Below are 19,466 nucleotides of genomic sequence, written 5' to 3'. Positions count from 1 at the left end.
AGGATTTTTCCTAGCTTAAAAAAAAAAAAAAATCAAATGTAAAAATTACTTAAGTTTCTCATAGAATTTTTACAATTTAATACCTTTACTGGTCTGCTTTACTGGTCTTCCTTTAGAATGCAAAGGATATGATGTGAAGCTAAATTATAAAAGCCAAAATATTAGCCCTGTTTCCACAGATCTAGGATTATCTAAAGAGTTTAGACAGAACTATGATTTAGGGTATAAATATAAGATCTATTTTACCTGTTGAAATAGTCTAATGTCCTCTGTCTTAACTGGCTCAGGTGTTTCCTTCAATTTCAGATGTAACTGCTTTTTCCAGTAATCCTTTGCATGCTGAATAAGATTGTGCTTTTCAGTAGCTGGAGGTATAATAACCCCCTGTGTTGCCAAGTACTTAAATATGACTTCTCGGTGGACTTTCTTACGCTTCAAAAGTTCTTCTACACTTTGACTGTACAATAATATTGCACGAATGGCATCTAGAAGGAAATTATAAAGATTAGTAGAAAATCACAAGTCACTTATAAATCTGTCCAGGGTCAGCAGAAACCCTATCAAATGATATTTATAAATTCTTGTCATGGCATTACTCCTTTTTCATGAGATGGTAATTTTTAAAAAACCACAAAGTGGGTTGTCAGATTTTGGGTTTAAAAAATTTTTTCTTTATGCTTTAAACTTCCCTACCTAAACTTACTTACCTCTTCCTTTCACTTCTCATAAGATAGTAAAAGTTTTGCATTTTTTTTAAAGAATGACATGTTTTAAGAAAAAAATCTGAGCCAGAGAAAAAAATTTTTTTCTAAGAAGGCCAATGGACCTAAATTCATTTATAATGCCTAACATAGGTAAAATTACGGTTATTTTAGATGTGCAAGGACTTTTAAACTCCTTACTCTATAGACAATGAAAGTTGAGGATATATGAGGTACCAACAATCATGCTTCTAAGAAGTGGCAGAACTAAGACCTGTATTCTTTTTTTAATTTAAAAAAATGTTATATTAAACAGATCAAAGATTATTTTTTTACATGTATAAAGAATACAGAATAGCAAAAAAATGAACTCCCATGTATACACAACATAAGACATAAGATATTACTAGTATCTTTGAGGCCCTCATTTTACCCCTCCCTACTTAATACTATTCCCTCTCTCTACTCACCCACCTTAGAGGTAGCTGCTATCCTAAATGTTGTTTATCAATACCTTGCTTTTCTTTATAGTTGTACAGCATAACTATGAACTCCTAAACAGTACAGTTTGGTATTTTTGGAACACACTATAAATCCAATCCATATATATACATACGCACACACACACACATAGTCTTTCATATTCAGCTTTTCACTTAATGTCGTTTCTGACATTAATCTGTGGATATATGTAGCTCTAGCTAATTTTTTGACTGTTAATTCATTTAACTGTACCACAGTAAATTATATGACTACATCACAAGGTTATCTATCCTTCTGTTCATAGATTTTTACTGGGTGTGTCCAATTACAAACACCATCACTTTGAACATTTTCATAAATGTCTCCCAGTGCATAGAGGGGCAAGCAGCATGAGGATCATCTGGGAGCTGAAGAAATGCTGAATTTCTGCTCACTCCAAAACTACTGAATCAGAATCTGCATTTTTCACAAGAGTCCTGAGGGATTGATTCACAGGCACATTCAAGCTTGAGAAGCTCAGGTCCAGAATATGAGCCCAGAAGTAAGCAAATAATTCCACTTAGAGATGATGTCAAACTTGTTTTCCAAAGTTCTAATTTACACTCCTCCAATTGTCAAAGAGCTGCTTTGCATGATCACCACGTTTAGTTTTTTGCCAATATGGCAGACAGGAAAACACTGTGTTTTGGTTTTCATTTCATTGCTTTTTAAAGAGATTATCTTTTCATAATAAACAAACAAACAAAGAGATGATCTTTTCATATGCTTATTATTTTCTTCCTCTCTGAGAAATTATCTCTCCAAATCATTTAACATTTCTGTACTGGGAAGTTTCTTTTTATTTGCTTTTAGACCCACCATCAATTAAATCCAACATTTTTATCTATTACAATTTTAAACTCACACTCACAAGGACTGTTAGGTGGTGATTAGCATGTGAAATAGATAAATGCTTAAGAACTATATTAAGTCTAAAACTATTTGCATTCTAAATTCTTAGGAATTTCTTCTTTTAATGTTTGAGGAAACATTAAGTTTGAAGTTTCAAATGAATGATTTTCTTAAATGGCAAAAACGTAAATCCAATTTAAAACCAGAGAAATACAGATTATGCTTTTGTAGTTATTTAAGTCATACTAACATAGAAGTCTGGAGTTTTCACATTTTAAAGTAAGACTGTCCCGATGATATGCCAAGTGAAATACACACACAGGCTTCTTGATTACATTTTTATATGGAGTAGCTACAATCAATATTGATTGAATATTAATAACCCTTTAAATCTACTCTACAGAAATGTTCATTTGGCTCTGAAAGCAACGTATTCCTACTACACAAAACCATCTCAGAAAAAAATTAGATCCCCAAAGAGACATGGATTCAAACTATCTGCTCTTTTATTACAGTAGTTTTAACTACAAGGCTGAAAGTGTTTATGATATCCTCCCAGAGGCCTGAAGAAGAAAACTTGAGTCAGCAGCTGACTCCTCAGATCAGCCGAAAATGAAAATGAAAAACACCCTGGAAATTCTGAAATCACTATTCACGTACTCTAAATTCTCGAAAAAAAATAAGCATTTGCCCATACATCCAGCAGGTAAAACCTGGAAGCAGCGCCGTTTCCAGTGCCACCACTTCTCCCGGGGATGTGGCGCTTCAGGGCCGCCTGAAGGCGCACGGCGGTTCCGAGGCCGGGAGGCAGCGGCGGCGGCAGGGACTCTCGAGAGTTCCGCCGCAGCACCGTCGGACCCCGTTGCGGGGCGAGGTCTCGCACCTCCTCTACTCCCACGTTCTGGCAACCCGGGGCCCGAGTGAGGTCTTGGGAGGGGCGTCCGCCCCTGGGGAGAAAAGTCAACACTTACCTTGGCGGTCCTCAGGCTGCACCAGGCGGTTGGTGATGGTGTCGCACAGGGCCATGATATCATCGTTGTCTAGTAGGCCGAGGAGGTTACGGCAGCCCTCCATCTCTGGAGAGCTGAGCCCCGACATCTCGACCCCCAAAAGGCGGGGGGAAGAGGACGACCTAGTAATGCCGTCCCTGCAGGCGCAACAGCCCGGCGCCTAGGCAACATACACCGGAAGTGCCTTTCCTGTTGTTCGCCGCCAAAGGGCCTCGGGTATTCCAAACCCCTGGGCGGAAGTGATTGCCAACAAGGTCAATCAGGAAATGCGGTGCTCCGACTTGTCGTTCCGGGCTGGACAGGACGGAGGGGAATCAACGGATCTCATTTTAGGAACTACCGCGTTTGCACCGAGAACAGCGATCTTCCACAAGGAACCTGGTTCCGGAAAGCGATGCCCTTTACTCTGAGGAGTCCAACCTCCAAAAATGCGCCTGGGAGGGCTGCGCAGGTGCAGGTGCGTGGAAAGCGGGTGGCGGTTCCTGCGCACGGCGAGCTCCCGTGATGCCGCGGGGCCGGCCAATGGAGGCGCCTGCTCCCCGCCCGTGGGCCTGACCCCCGGGAGCGCTTGAACGTCCTCTGCGGCCAGTTCTGAGTTGGGTGCACCTGTAGTTTGATGTTCTTAAATTACGTAGTACAGTGTTAAAATAATTTGGTTCTGTTTAGCAATAGACTATGAAAGGTTAAAAAAAAAAAAAGTCACCTATCACATGCCATGCCTTCTTGCTTTCATCTGTAACGGATCGGCTGTTGCTTGATTCCGGTCCTCGCCGGCTTGGTTTTAGACGATGCTGTATCGCGAGCAATTTAGGGCTGGGGACTCTGGAAGCCAGATTACCAGGGTTTTACTCCGCCACCATTCACTAACTGTGACCGTGGACATGCTTCTTAGCCTTTTTGTCCCTCAGTTTCCTATCTCGAAATGGACCTAGTAGAGTTAGCTACGTCATAGGGTTGCAGGGGCGGGGGTGCGGGGCGGGGTGAAGGACAGTGCCTGGCACCTAGAAGGAACTCAGTGCGTGTTAGCTGCTGCTGTTAGTGTGGCAGCAACTCGTATTCACCAATGGAAAAGTCATGCTGGGCTCGACCGAGAGCGATGAAGAATCAGGCTTAAACATCGTTACTTGCCTCTGGGCTCTTCCACAGTTTAGGCATATTTTTTATTTGTTAACATTCAATTAGGGTATTGCCATTTTGTAGCTGAAATGTACACTTCTGCAGATTCAGGTGAGCAAATTTAACGTTTTAAAAAATATCACAGCTAAATGACAGTTTTAAAATAAATTGTAAATGTAGCGCAGGCATTCAAAGCATGGTTATACTAATTTGCCAGTGGATGTTATTTGGGGTATCATTTACTCAACAGATAAAAATCCTTCATTTTTCGGGGCGTCTAGGTGGCTCAGGTCATGATCCCAGGGTCCTGGGATCGAGCCCCGCATGGGGCTCCAGCCCCGCATCGCATCAGGCTCCCTGCTCAGAGGGAAGCCTCCCACTCCCCCTGCTTGTATTCCTTCTCTCGCTGTTTCTCTCTGTGTCCAATAAATAAATAAAATCTTTTTTAAAAAAATCCTTCATTTTTCATTAAGTATTAATGAGTATGTACTATGCTAGGTATTGAAGATTCAGAGAAATGACACAGACCCTCCTTTCAAGGATCTTTTGAGAGTGCTGCAAGGGCTAGCAAGTGCTCATCATGCTGGTGTGGGACCATATAGAAGGCATACCCAACCTTTTCTTTCATTCATTTCTTCATTTAAAAAGAGAAAAAAAAGTATTTATTGAGCACCTATTTGCCAGACATTGTTCTTTGTGTTGGAACAAATACAGTTTCTTTGGAACTTTCAGTCTAGTGGGAAGAAATAGACAGTAAACATATAAGAAACTATATACTATGCCAGGAAATGCTATGGAGAAAAATAAATCAAAAGGAGGGGGATGGAGCGGATGTTGCGTTTTTATACAGACTGTCAAGAGAGACTTCTCTAAGTAATATTGAAAGAAAGACCTGAGGAAAGTGAGTGAAGCACAGAAGAGTGTTGTAGGAAGAAACAATAGTAGAGGTTCCAAGGAAGAAGCAGAGTGCTTGGCAATGTAGGAAGGAGGCCAGAGCAGCCTGTTCAAGGAGGAGGCAGTGAGGTTAGAGTTGCAGTCAAGATTGATCCAGAGCAGGGTTTCTCAGTCGAGGCACTATTAACATTTTGGGCAGGATAATTCCTTGTTTGGGGGCTGTTCTATGCCTTGTAGGATGTTTAACAGCATCCCTTGCCTCTACCCACTAGATGCCAGTAGCACCTCCTCCCCCAAGTTGTGGCTACCAAAAATACCTCCCAATTTACCACATGTCCCCGGGAGGCAAAATCATCCCCAGTTGAGAACCACTGATACAGAACCACCTGTCCAAAAGTACTTTGAGATAATGAAAATGTTCTGTATCTGTGTTGTTCAGTATAGTAACCATGAGCCACGTGTAGCTGTTGAGCAGTTGTAATGTGGCTAGTACAATCAAGGAACCGACTTTTAAGTTTTATTTGAATTTTAGTTAAATTTTAATAGCCACATGTGGCTAGTGGCTACTGTATTGGATATTGCAGATCTAGAGCCTTGCAGGCCATTGTGAAGACTTTGGCTCTTTTATTCTGTTATTCTCTCAGTCTCTTACTCCAGACTAGTCACAGGGGTCCCCTTGCTATTTGTTCCTTAAACTTGCCTCTTGCTTTTATTTAGTTGAGAGAGGAGCAAGCAAGAGAGAGAGCACGAGTGGGGGTGGGGGGAGGGGAGAGGGAGAGAAGCAGATTCCCCTCTGAGCAGGGAGCCCAAGAACAGGGGCTCCATCCCAGGACTCTAGGATCATGACCTGTGCCGAAGGCAGACGCTTAACTGACTGAGCCACCCAGGCACCCCCTGAAATTTAGAATTTCTAAGAAGTTCTTAGGGGGCACCTGGGTGGCTCAGTCGTTAAGTGTCTGCCTTCAGCTCAGGTCATGATCCCAGGGTCCTGGGATCGAGCCCCACATCAGGCTCTCTGCTCCGCGGGAAGCCTGCTTCTCCCTCTCCCACTCCCCCTGTTTGTGTTCCCTCTCTCGCTGTTTCTCTGTCAAATAAATAAAAATCTTTAAAAAAAAAAAAAAAAAAGTAGTAGTTCTTAGGTGATGCTAATTTTGCTGCTCCAGGGACCACACTGTAAGAATCACTGCTAATAGAAGAAAGTGAAACATCAGCCACCTACTCCTACCAGACTTCATCCTTTGTCTCTGAAATCATTGATCCTCAGGCAGGTCTGACTCTATTTGGATATATCATAGCCACTCATGCTCTGTATTTGCAGGGAAAACTGCATGGTAGAATGAAAACTGCTTGGCATTATGGTTTTAGGAGGACACATCTGATTTTTCAATCCCACCTCTCCTGCGTGACTTCAGTCAAGTTATTTAATGTTTTTGAGCCTTGGTTTCTAAAACGCAGTGTTCCTATCTGTCTTTGAGTTTTAACAATTAGGGGTAACGTATATAAATTAGCTAGTATATAGTAATTTAGTAAAACAGGAGACATTTCTTCTCCAGTGTGTAGCACTCATAAATAAGGCATGAACCTCTCCCCTACTTTTAGTTTTAATTCCACATAATACTGGATTGCCGCTCCATTTGACATCTTCATATACAGCCAAAACTCCTGACCCTTTTATTAGTTGATTCTTGAAGCTGGTATGAAATTTATATTAAGCTCTGAAAAGCAACCTCTTTTGTTTATCTTGGAAGCATACTTAGTAATATTGCTTTCCAGAATGCCTCAAGTCTCAGGAAAAAAAAAAGTCTAGGTAACTCCAATACCTTTATCTAAATACCTCAGTACATTTAATAGTCTAAAATCATATGACCAAAAGCATAGATTGAGAATTCCAGATCTCAGCTCTAGAATGCTTGAATAACTTTCCCAGTGTTTTTCAAAGCATGTTTGCAGTATGTGCAAATCACTGGACATAGCACCGTCCTTTTATTTGCATTGCTATCATCGCATCGAACAGGGTCTTTTTCTACTTCAGCCCTCATTTTTTTCTAGTTGCAAGTTATAGCAAAGGGTATAGGGTGTTTTCCTTTGTTAGTCAACCAAAAAAGTAGGAGCCCTCATGCCCAAGGACTCACTTTTAGCTACAGATTAATTGGTTTACATGTTTTCCCCCTGAAATGCTTTTTAGGAAGTCATTTTCATCAATATTTACACCTTATTTCAAAGTGACTTCCCAGTGTTTTTTTTTTTTTTTTGAGTTCCACCAGATGCTCTTCATCTTTTGAAGATTTACCAACACACTTTCACTTAGAGAGTTGTGATATTTGTCTACCTACTAAGTTTGCAGAGTGTACCCAAAATAACTTTAATAACCAGCATTCTGTCAACTTGTAATTCCTGCATGTAGACGTTAGTTAAAATAATGTCTAAAATGTTTTATGTAAACTTCTAGATTTTTCTATTTTAAAATGTTTTTAAAAATTAATCATCTGAATATGGTAATATTAACTGAAATAATTCATTCTCTTATGAGACATAATAGAAACTTTCTTATTTACTACATACCTTAAGCCTAATTCCTTTTGAAGCAGTGTGCTACATAAAACTGAACACTTCATTACCAACAAGGACAATGTTTTATTGAACAAGTCTATGTACAGTACAAAAAATTTCTTGAAATGAGACGCTATTGTTGAATTATTGCAGTTCAATGGCTCAGTTTTAATTTGTACTCTTATAAAATGCAAAGTAAAATAATTTAATGTTCAACAAGGAAGCACAAATTTCCTTTCTTGCTGAATCTGTAATATCTTTCACATATTAACAATTCCAAAATGCATATGCAGCATTTAGGCATTCTGAAAAGGTGTTTTACAGTACCAAATAAATTAAAAGATAAACACTATCATCCCTTTTAGGTTTTTCATCCATACAACAGTTTAAACCAAACATGAAAGGAGTACGGCTGAACCTTCAAGTGTGATTTGAAAAGAATCACAAGTTCAATGTTATAAGTTATCTACTCATTATATAATCGGTGGTTTAAAAAAATGAATATGGCTAAAGCCCAAAGTACCAGTGTCCTTGTCCACGGAGATCCCTCTTTTCTGTAATATCTAAGCAGCAAAAATTCAGATTTGCTATTTTCTTGACCTTACTGAAATAGCAGAAAGTTTATAGTTAATGTTTTGAAGGAAATTTTTATTAAAAAAATAAGAATTGAAACTTGGTCCATGTAAGATAAGCATATCCTCAAAACAGAAGGAATAGAAAGTAAAAGAGAAGAATCTGAAGAATAAGAAAGCTTCCTTTTCTTCTGAATCCTAAATTAGAACTGTTGGAAGTTTATGCACCCCACCGAAGCAAAATGATAGAAGGTTATGCTTTATAAGACATAAATAATGAAATGTATACATACGTTCAATAGCAATTATTTGAGAAGTATATAAAGAGGTTTAGAACAGCATGGCCAAGTAGATTTTTATAAAACATTCCTTGATTTAATTATGTATAAACCGATTTGATCTAAGTGTTTCAGAAAGTTTTCCCTTAGCAACACAAAAGTAGAAATAAAACCTCAAATTAAAGACAAAATTAACAAGTGGAATATGCTTAAAACATCTTGGTACGAACTGCAGAATGAATGAAAATAATTTGCAGAGGTGGATTTGTCAATAGATACAACTTAAAAAAAATAAAGTTAAAAAATGTGATAAAATGTTAAGTTGTAATTTTAAACTTCTGGAAAATGTACAAAGCAGAAATTATATTTCAAAAAAACTTCATTGTCCAAATGAACTAGTTTCCAAACACACTCTTTATTACATGATGTATTTTATACTGAACTGAAATAGAACTCAAGTATTATATTTTCAGAATCAGGAAGTACAGAAGGTGTTTTTTTCTGTTTGTTTTTTTTTGAGTTGACCCTAAGGGATTTAAAAATCTGATTGTTTACTTATCTGTTATTTAAATGTAAATTCCACAGCCTAATGTAGGCTACACAAACAAAACAAAAACCTTAATTTGATTGAAACGGGCTTGTGACTATCGATTGCATAGTAGTGAATGAATAAATAAACTAATAAAATTGGGCTTTTTTTTTTTTTTTGAGATCTTTCATGACCTAGAAATCCCGATTTAATAAAGTCTGGATGCTACCTTGAAAGGAATGTCCCCTTCCTTAGTGACTTCATTCAAGAAGCTTAATATCCAAAAATTTCTAATAGTAGAATCCAGTAAGATTATCTGCTTTGAACAAAAATGTATCAGTTGGAATAACTGGAATATATTTGGTTGACCATGGTACATTAGTAGCTCCACCTTTTAAGAATTTGCCTTTGCATTTTTGTTCATTTTATCCCTGCTATAGATTAACACACTAACAGGTAAAAGAAGGTCTTTAAGCTTCCTCTTTTAGAGAATGTACAAGTGGAACATATCTGAGGGGGTATTTTAAAAAGCATTTTGTGTTTTAACAATTCATTGCCTAATAAGTTAAAATCTTCCTTAGGAAAATTACTGGTCATCAAGGAAAATAAAAGCATCAATATATCTTAACTGTGTTCCTGCTGTGCAAATTTTTGTGTAAATATTTCCTTTTATATATAAAAATTACTATTCAGACCAAATTCATAACTAATAAATAAGAAAGCATGAGTAGTAGTATGGCTTATTTTAGAATTAACTCTCCTAACTGAATAAAACCAATGAATTCTTGACCTGATTTTAGCTGACATTTTTTTTTTTTTTTACAGCCAGTTATTTTTATAGGACTGTACTTAGATAACTCACATTAATGTCTAAAAGGACCTTACTATGAATCATCAAGCAATGTCCTAACACTACTCTATATACAAATAGAAATATCCCAGTGTGCTTATACCATTATTCACATTGAGTTATTTGCAATTCAGTGTTTTCCTTCCATTAGATAGCCTTTATGGTCTTAGATTCCTCCCATCTCTCCCCAAAGTTACTGATGGTACTTTTTCTATTTAATGGACACTGCTGCCTTTAAATACAATTCACTCGTATTACAAAAATGGAAAGTGTAAAGTTCTATTAAGAGCTTATTAGCAAAGTATTGTTTTGTTTTCTTTTGTTTTTTAATTTCCAATGCTGGCATAACATTCATTGAACTCTGTCCTGTCTAATCAATCATCTTGGAAACAAGTTACAATCTTTTATGGATAGCATGGTGATAAATCAAGTTTTATTTTCACGTATCAATTTCTAAATTATAATAAACCAAATAGCAATAGTTCTTTAAACCATGTTTGAAGAGAAGGGAGGACATAATCTGATTATGCATGACAAGAAAACAAATCTCATTTGTAGAATACTTCAAGTTGTTTATTGTAAACAATAAACCCCTCCCCTTTTTTTAATAATGGATTAACTTTTCCCTTTCTGTAAGGCCATAGCTGGTTTTTCTTTCTGACTGGTTGCCTGAACATGTTTCTCACATAAGTGAAACTGAACATGCTGCATTAAGTCATCAACTTTTTAAAGAAATGTGGTTTTCTGGATAACTGGTACTTTGGGAGTTTTGTAATAACCCTTTTGGAGTCTAAACCAGCACATCTCCTCTCTGAGTTCATTCTAGAAAATGTGCTTTGTCTTTATCTTTAGTAATCCAAGACCGCTTGAAAATTAAGGCCATCAGGAAAATAGCAAACTGATGATGCAATTTCTTGCAGTGCTTTTTTCGCACTACTGCTTGATCGACAGATCTTTCTGAAACATTTTTATCAGGCACCTGTAAAACAGAACATGTCTGTTAATTCAAATTTTATAGTTCAACTGAAATTCTAAGTCAGATTCCTGTTTATACTCTTACTCATTCAAAAAATATTGATATTAGTAGAAAGGCAAGATCTTCTTTTGCTCAATTTTGTCTTTCAATTATTTTCTGGTTCTTTTTCACTTCTGTTTCTGTAAAAGCAGCTCAACTTCACTTGATTTATATTCTGGCATGCAAATGAAAAACATGTCCATCACAATTACTTTGTTTCTGAAACTTTTATTACATGAAACTTATAATGAAGAAATGCCTCAGACACAGTGAATGAGTATGATCAAAGAGTATGAAAAACTGTGTCCAAGTTCTGACTTCCACAAGTTCATAGGCTATACCTATGCAAATTACTTAACTTGTGAAATTTCAGCTGCTTGACCTATAAAACAGGAGTAGTAACATCACCTTAAATAGTGTCTATATGGATTAAAAGAAATAATGTATGGGGTGGTGCTTTATTATCTGTGCTATACAAATGTTAACTTTCTTAACCTCATAAAGATCTATGGCATTTTCTATTTCTACAGACAGACCTATTGAGAAGATAGAAGACTTACTTTCATCATCTGAATCAAATCCAAAGAGTGTCTGACATTTCTTTTGTGCAAGGTGAGCCTCAAGTGCTTCTGCATTACAGTAGGTGGTCAGGCATTTGCCACATCTTAATCTTTTCACGGATTTTTTACAAACGTTATCTTGATCAGAACAGGCATCTACTCTATCAGTCAGAAATTTTCTGCGTTTTGGCATACTAAGGTACCGTTCATCAAGGTAACTGGGAGGCAGTGGTCTGACATATGGCTTTGTTAAAATTAAGCCATATGAAGTATGTTCACTCGTCAGATTTGGTTTGGAAGGTGCCTGAGATACTGGCAGGGTATTATGTTCTTGTGGTACAACACTAGGTAAAATGGAACCGTTTTCTGTCCTGATTCTATTTGCATCAGTTTTCAAAGCAGGATCTGACGAAACTAAAGGTGTCTGCTCTATTCCACTGTGTCCATTGACTAAATCACTAATACTACAATTATTTTCAGAATTTGGCTCTATGTCAGGCATCTTTTGGTCTGTCAAGCTTATATCGGAAACAGTGTCATCAGAATGTTCATTTCCATTCTGAACTAAACCATCTGTTTTCTTTTCCATACTTTCTGTACATGTCTTTGGTTCTGTGGAATCTTTCCTTGATTTGCTAGTAGAAACTGGCAGACTAATAGTTTGTTTCTCATTACTAGATGAGTCTTTCTCCTGATGAGTAGGATTTGAGTCTGTAAGAACATCCCAAAGAATTGTTTCACTTGGTTGTGCAGATGATTCTGGTGTTTTACTTAAATAGTGCTGAGCCTCATGTTCATATAGCAGAGGAAGATCTTCAAAAAGCTCATGGCATTCTGGAAAACTACACTGAGCTTGAAATATCCTGTGACTTTTTGTGTGCTGAGCAAGCTGGAATGGCAACTTAAACGACTCATTGCAATTAAAATGCAAACAAAAGTACACATTTGGATAGCTGTGTCTATTAAGGTGATCTATAAAATGTTGAGAATCTTCAAATTGCCTCTGACAGAATTTGCATTTTCCTTTGCTCCACTTCATTACTGTTTGCCGCACGTTTAAGTCAGTTGGATGTACAGTCCTTGCGTGTTTATTTAGAAATCCAATTCTTTTAAATATCCTGACACAACCAAGAGCAGGGCACTTAAAGTTTCCTTCTTGATCTGTAGCATATATGTCTTTTGGATGGCACACAGTTCCATTGATTTTATGAAGTACTGAAGTTTCTTGATTCAGGTCATAATCGTCGTCTTCGTAATCACCTTCTTCATCCTCTTCCTCCTCGTAGTCATCCTCACATACAGGCAAAGGCTCTGAGACATTATTTAAAGAAGTATCAGGACTTCCATTTTCAATCATGTTTTCAATAACATCTTCCGATACACTTACAGGAATTTCAATGAATTCAGCCACATGGGCAGGGATGACTTCTTTGTTTCCATCACTGGAAGCAGTAATTGTCTCTATTTCCAAATCTTTATTACCAGAATTCCCATTTTCAAATGAAATGAAAGTATCAGAACAATTTATTTCTTCCAAAGCAGGGATTTCCTGATCCTCTTGTTGAGCTGCAGCAATTTGCTGTCTTTGTATTTTCTTAACATGATTCTTTAAATGCTTCTGCATAAGTCCTCTGTTTCTAAATTTCCTACCACATATTACACATGAAAAACTACCCTTTTTCTGATGAGCCTGGGCATGCCTTACAATGTGACCACCTAGAAATTCCTTGTTACATAACATACACCGATGCCTTGGGACATTGTGATCTACTCTGGAAACATTAAGAGCCATAAGATTTTTCTTTGTATTAATGTGACCCTTAGGCTGCACTCTAGATATATCATCAGGATCAAGCTCTCCAGTGCTCTGATCTGTAAGAGAGTCCAGCCCTTCATCTAAACCTTGCTGTTCCACTGCCTTTTTTAGATTACCTGTAGAATTTTCCAGTGTACTTTCATTTAGAAATCTGACTGCTGATTTATCACTCAATAATGCTACACAGTTTTTCTTAATCATTACGAAGTTCCAGAATTCGGGATCAAAAAACAATCCCTTTTTCAAAATTGGAAGTAATTCAAAACGAACACGATTTTGAACACTACTTGTGCCTTCGTTATATTCCTCATCTGGACGTTTGTAAAGCTCTTCAACAGTATGATAAGCTTCCAAGGAGCGCTCAAGAAAAAATATTGAGAGTGCACAAATCCTGAGGATCTCCAAATCATTTGGCAAAAAATGTGCAATTGTTTTATAAATTAAACATTTAGTTTTGGGATCATCATGAAGATCGAGTTGTAGAGCACAACCACATATTTCAACACAAATTTGTAGGCCGTCTTCTTCAACCTGGAAAAGGAAAATATTACTACTAAATACCTTTTAAAAAAAATACTATTATACTTTTATCGTTTTAAAATACAACTCTGGGACGTCTGGGTGGCTCAGTCGGTTAAGCGTCTGCCTTTGGCTCAGGTCATGTTCTCAGGGTCTTGGGATCGAGTCCCACATCAGGCTCCTTGCTCAGAGGGGAGCCTGCTTCTCCCTCTGCCTGCCGCTCCCCCTGCTTGTGCTCTCTCTCTTTCTCTCTCTGACAAATACATACATAAAATCTTTAAAACATAAATAAAATAAAATACAACTCTGAAATGAAAGCTGAATAAACATAGTATTCCAAATGTGCAGTTTTCTTCAACAGGTAGCCTTAACTCTTTTCTAATAATAAGTAAATCTTTCTTTTTTAACTTGAGAATAATCTGGAAGAGATAGCATTTTAGCTTCCAATTTATTTAATTTTCAAATTTGACAATTCCTAGTAACCATAATACAAAATGCCTCATAACCTTATGGTGATTAAGGTTTCTTACAAATCCAGCCCCATTTATTTTAGGTACCAATCTCACATTCTGAGGCAGAAAGTTAAATGTATTTAAAGCATTTATCAATTTTAACATTTATCAATATTAAAAAAGAACTATATATTTTTAAAAAAACTGCTTACAGAAACTCATAAATCTGCACTAAAAATATTACTTATTAAGTAATATTATTTATCCAAGTAAGAGGAAAAGTATGGCCCACATGAAGAAGGCAATTACAATCTTTCCAAATCTAATAAAAATCAGAATAATGAAACTACCTGAAAATTATTCAAGCTTTGAAACTTGTACTGATGACTCAGAGATAACTGCAGTTGGGAATTTATTGTCCACCCACCTTAACTCAAATGATAAATAGATTTGGAATGATATAAATGCTTGTTTGAATAGAAAAAGACGCAATAATAATATGTCTTTAAAAGTGTGCGTGCGTGCGTGTGTGTGTGTGTGTGTGTGTGTGTGTGTGTGTGTACTGCCTGCATCTCGTATACTGTAGATGACAGGAAGGATCACTACCTTGCCAGCCTCATGGCTTCATCGTCCCTTACATGCTGTCTAACCCTACTTAATTACTTACAGTTCTACAAGCAGACCTTAATTTTGCACATCATAATCCCACTTTATCTAGCTAGTAAACTCCTATCTATTTCCTATTCATTCTTTGAGAATCAGTTTTACTCTGAAAGTTTTTCTCCCCATTCATTCTGGCCCTAGCCCTGGGGCAGAGATAAACACTCCCTATTCTTTCCACTGAGAATAGTTTATACTTATTTATAAAAAGCACATACATAATTGTTTTGTAACTGTGTATGCCCCTACCCCCTGACTTTGAATTCTTTTTTTTTTTTTTAAAGATTTTATTTATTTATTTGACACAGAGAAAGAGATAGCGAGAGCAGGGACACAAGCAGGGGGAGTGGGAGAGGGAGAAGCAGGCTTCCCGTGGAGCAGGGAGCCCGATGTGGGACTCGATCCCAGGACCCTGGGATCATGACCTGAGCTGAAGGCAGACGCTTAACGACTGAGCCACCCAGGCGCCCCCTGACTTTGAATTCTTAAATCACAGGGACAGTATCTCATTTTTTGTATCCTCCTATCATAAGCAGAGAAGTTGGCATATAGTGGCCTTTGCAAATGTGAATGGGATCAGATCTATTCTACTGACTTTAACTTTCTCCTGTAAATCCATCATTTCAGCTTGGAATCCTTTTCTGAATTCCTATTTCTTATTTCTGATTATCTGTTACAATTAGTATTTCCACCTAGATTTTCCAGATATAGTGAATTCAAAATCCACTGCTTCAAAACAGAATTCCTTCTTTCTCCTAAGTTCTATCTACATCCTCTGTGTTAACTCATGAAATTATCATGTACCCAGTTGTCCAAGTCTAAAAATTTTAAGATCATCACAAAAGCTACTTTCTTAACTGAAATCCTTCAATAATTCCAGTATATTTATAGAGTGAAGTTCTAATTTTCAGTGCAGCATGCAAGCCCCTTAAGGATTTCCAACAACCACCCCCCACTCTGTAACTTCCTGCAGTCTCTTCAGTTAGCTTCATCTCCCACATACCTCCCCATATTTCTCCTACCCTATTAATGCCAACGGACAGTTGTGAGAAAAACAAGTAATATATATTGTGAGGCAAAAATGCTCTGTAAACTACAAAATCCTCTACATGTTAGTATTATCCTCCTCTATCATTCAAACCTAGCTTAAAGCATCTTCCTCTGTGAAGCTTTTTCAGATATGCCATCTGTAATGTCTCATTCTTCTGAACAGCACTGTTTGTGCAGCTTTTCACAGTACTGGGGCACATAAATGATCTACTCCATCAGTAAAGATGTTTTTAGTAGAGTATAAATAGTTAAGCACATTTTTAATATTTATTTCATCTTTGAATTTTCCTCGTATACTCTCAGGTTGACTAGATGTGAAAATAAGAAAGCTTTATGTTAACTGTGTGAACTTCACCTATACTGTAAACTTTTTATAACAAAAATCCTTCAACTTGTGGTTCAAATAAGAATCCTATGTAAAAAGTATATATGGATACTTTTTTTTTCTTTTTAAGTTTTACCGGTGATTCTGATGCACTTCAAATGTTGAAAAGGATTCTACAGCATAGTTTGTTTTTTTTTCCCTTTTTGAGGGGGGTAGAGGTTAACTTTGACAATGCATTTGAATACATTTCACTATTTAATAATGAAGGTATGAATGCAGTTAGTAAAATAAATAGGAAATTTATAAAACTCTCTGAATACAATGCTAACTTTATATTATAGGGATATAATCACTACATGGTCATGTATCTAATGAGTGACATGATGTGATAAATGCATAAATATATAAGAAAAATTAAAATATATTATTTAATGGATGCCTCCTGTATATTTAAAAGTAACCCACATAAAGATTCAGCTAAATGGAGCTACCTAAAGTATAGGGTAGCTTTATCTTTCTTATCTTTGTATTCAAAGTTCTGTTAATATTTGAGGGGAAAACGTTAAAGGATCTGCAGGATCCCATTTCATGTCTATGTAAGACACTTATGTAGAACTGTACCCACTTTTAAGTGACCCATGAAAAACTTACTTCAGAACTATTTTTAAAAACAGGTAATGGATTTCACTATTACTTTAAATAAATACTCTAAAAATTTGTCTGGTTTCAAAAATGCCTCAAAATTCATTGTTCCTTTTTACCTGAACACCAGACTTAAAACTATGAACTATATTTTTCTGTGAAAGTGAGCAGTATCACCTATGGATATACAAAATTCATTTGCAAATAAGATTCTACAAACAGGAGTTAGGATAGTGTTAAATGTGACAAGCTTATTAAATTTTAAGTAACACCAAACTGGCAGCTTTTCTGTCTTTTTTCAGTAATTTTCACTTACGTATACCCTTAGTACCATGTTGGGAGTTTGAGGTTGGTGGGGAGGGAGATAATATATGGAGAATGTGGCCTTAAAAATCCTCCTTCCCTTCAAATAAATTTTATCATAAAAGGTTCAAGTTTTGGTGAACTGTCATTTAAACTTCATTTAAAATTAAGGGATAAAGATATCCTATTTACCTCATCTTTAATGATTTTCATGAAAGGAAATATGACTCTCACATTAGTTGCTGTTCTTAAGAGCTGGTAGCATTGATCTACAAAAACTTGTTTTGAAGGATTAGACTTAAGCTGAAGTTTACTCCATATGAAAATCAACTCCCTGTAAATGAGAAAAAAAAGAGAAATATCAAAAATACAATTTATTCAAATACAGATATTAGCTGTCTTTTGCTGATTCTTTAAGTACCCTGGCTGGGGTGTATACAAAGTGGGTGTAAATGGATATTATGTTAACCTCCAAGCTACTTCTGCTATCTGTGTGGGACTGACAGAAGCTGAAGAGAAAAGAGAGATCAGAAACTAATCTTACAGTGGTAAGGAATGAATTCCAATCATATGCTGACAAACCTAGGCACCTATAGTACATGATAACAAATTCTAATCCCTATGTACCAATATTAATGATATTACTTTAAAAAAAAATAAACTGTGGTCTTTAATACCTACTTGTAAATTTAGAAATCAGTTTTGTACACTTTCTGCAAAGAAACGTTTATTATTTTTTCATTTTCAATCTATTAAGATACCCAAAGTACTACAGATTAAAAGTGTAAGATATAGTATGGATTCTAAAATTTTATATTTAAGATCATCTGCTCATTCATTAAGATGGAGTACTTTTAAACAGACAAGCTATGGACCATCTAAAGTATTTCACAGGTAGATTCTCTTCTAAAATATGGCTAACGTTATTAGACAAGGGAGGAGCAGGGGCTTTTGAGACAAAGGAAATCATAAGATATAACTGATATATTTAGATATCATATGCTAGTAAATTATAACTCTTTAAAATGTGTCAAGTGACATAAAGCACCGTAATCTAAAAAGTATTAAAATAATTGATGCATTTTTTTTAAGTGATTGACTGAGTATGTACTTTGAGCCCAACACATACAGCTATTAAGTCTAAGGACAGCTTGACTACTATCATGAAGGTGCACATAGTCTACTTAGAGAGACAATACAGAAAACACAAAAGAGAAAATGATAGCAAGCAACATAGAAGAAATAAAACCAAAATTCTACTTCCATCTCCTTCTAGCTGTGTATGGGTGTTCGTAAGTTTCAATCCACAACCCCACTTTTTTTGCATATATAAAAGCTCACCAGGTTTCACACCTTGCTTCCAAATCTCTAGCTCTGACTTCTTTCCAATTTCTATGCCTGGATATTTCAATTTAGATTGCTGTCTACCACCAGAATCCACTTAGAACAAAATACTCTTGCAAAACTGACTATCTTTTCCTAGGTCAGTGAATGACACTAAACATACCTCAAACCTGTTTGGTTCTAATCCGTTTATTTCCCACAGCCTATGTATTTCAATTATATTTTTGCCCACAACCATACCATGCTTTCTCAGTACTACTACGTTAAGTCTTCTAATCTTACATATGTACTTCTACAGGGGTTGCTAAGCTGATCTGTTTCCAGACTTTCAAATCATTTCATTCAGTGTATTTCATATGTCACACAGTATTAATAGCAACAAAAACATGGGTTTTGGGGTCAGAAGGATAGGATTTTAATCCTGTGCACTCTTCGAGGCTAATTAGTTAATGTGCTTTGTTTATTCCCATTTTGTTTATGCTAATTTACTGTACTTGGAAAGTACCTCATTTCTAAGATGAGCTTATTATCAAGTACCTTCTTCATGAATGCCTTCATGAATACCCTAAACTAAAGTGATAACTACTTTAGAACAGATCTTATCCCTCTTGTTGATTTCATGCCTTTCATGTATTTCCTTGTTGATATTTTCTAATTTTGTAGGTCCTGTCCCCCCAACTATTACTACATTGTAAATCTCAGTGACACATTATATAGGCGAAGTAGTGGCAAGAAGAACATGAGACTGGGAATAAGAGATTTCTCAATAGGTGTGATATTACCCAGTTCACACTGAGCCACCTTTCTCTGGAAGTAGCCCTACTACACAAGGTTGGAACACCAATGGCCATGTTTCCTATATGAACCTCCTCACCATCCTTAAGATATGAAGTCAGGGGTATAAAA

At 36.5% G+C, this 19,466-nt stretch overlaps 2 protein-coding genes and 1 long non-coding RNA gene across 11 annotated transcripts in view; 1 reads left to right on the top strand and 2 right to left on the bottom strand.

The window, feature by feature from the left end:
- C1H3orf38 (chromosome 1 C3orf38 homolog) overlaps window positions 1-3,349 on the bottom strand; it is a 36,918-nt gene extending 33,569 nt beyond the window's left edge. For all 4 annotated transcript variants that reach the window (XR_013443361.1, XR_013443366.1, XM_078060487.1 and 1 more), the window contains exons 1-2: window positions 3,047-3,349; window positions 247-485 (exon numbers count right to left, since the gene is read on the bottom strand). Coding sequence is in view for 2 of the 4 variants with exons in the window: in XM_078060487.1 (XP_077916613.1) it covers window positions 247-485; window positions 3,047-3,173 (366 nt within the window). In the remaining 2 variants the exon portion in view is untranslated. The remainder of the gene's footprint in view (window positions 1-246; window positions 486-3,046) is intronic.
- Window positions 3,350-3,409: 60 nt separating this feature from the next.
- LOC118549906 (uncharacterized) overlaps window positions 3,410-19,466 on the top strand; it is a 59,140-nt gene continuing 43,083 nt past the window's right edge. For all 3 annotated transcript variants that reach the window (XR_004924290.2, XR_004924293.2, XR_004924291.2), the window contains exons 1-2: window positions 3,410-3,542; window positions 11,420-11,501. This is a non-coding gene — a long non-coding RNA (uncharacterized LOC118549906). The remainder of the gene's footprint in view (window positions 3,543-11,419; window positions 11,502-19,466) is intronic.
- The window catches only part of ZNF654 (zinc finger protein 654), an 84,329-nt gene continuing 72,572 nt past the window's right edge, over window positions 7,710-19,466 (bottom strand). For 2 of the 4 annotated variants that reach the window (XM_078060405.1, XM_036114502.2), the window contains exons 4-5: window positions 17,409-17,550; window positions 10,866-13,796 (exon numbers count right to left, since the gene is read on the bottom strand). In XM_078060405.1, coding sequence (XP_077916531.1) covers window positions 11,319-13,796; window positions 17,409-17,550 — 2,620 coding nt within the window. In that variant the 3' untranslated portion in view covers window positions 10,866-11,318. The other 2 variants (XM_036114499.2, XM_036114498.2) reach the window with 2 other exon arrangements.

This window comes from Halichoerus grypus, chromosome 1 (assembly GCF_964656455.1).
Source record: "Halichoerus grypus chromosome 1, mHalGry1.hap1.1, whole genome shotgun sequence".
Taxonomy (NCBI): domain Eukaryota; kingdom Metazoa; phylum Chordata; class Mammalia; order Carnivora; family Phocidae; genus Halichoerus; species Halichoerus grypus.
This window is presented reverse-complemented; position numbering and strand designations above follow the sequence as displayed.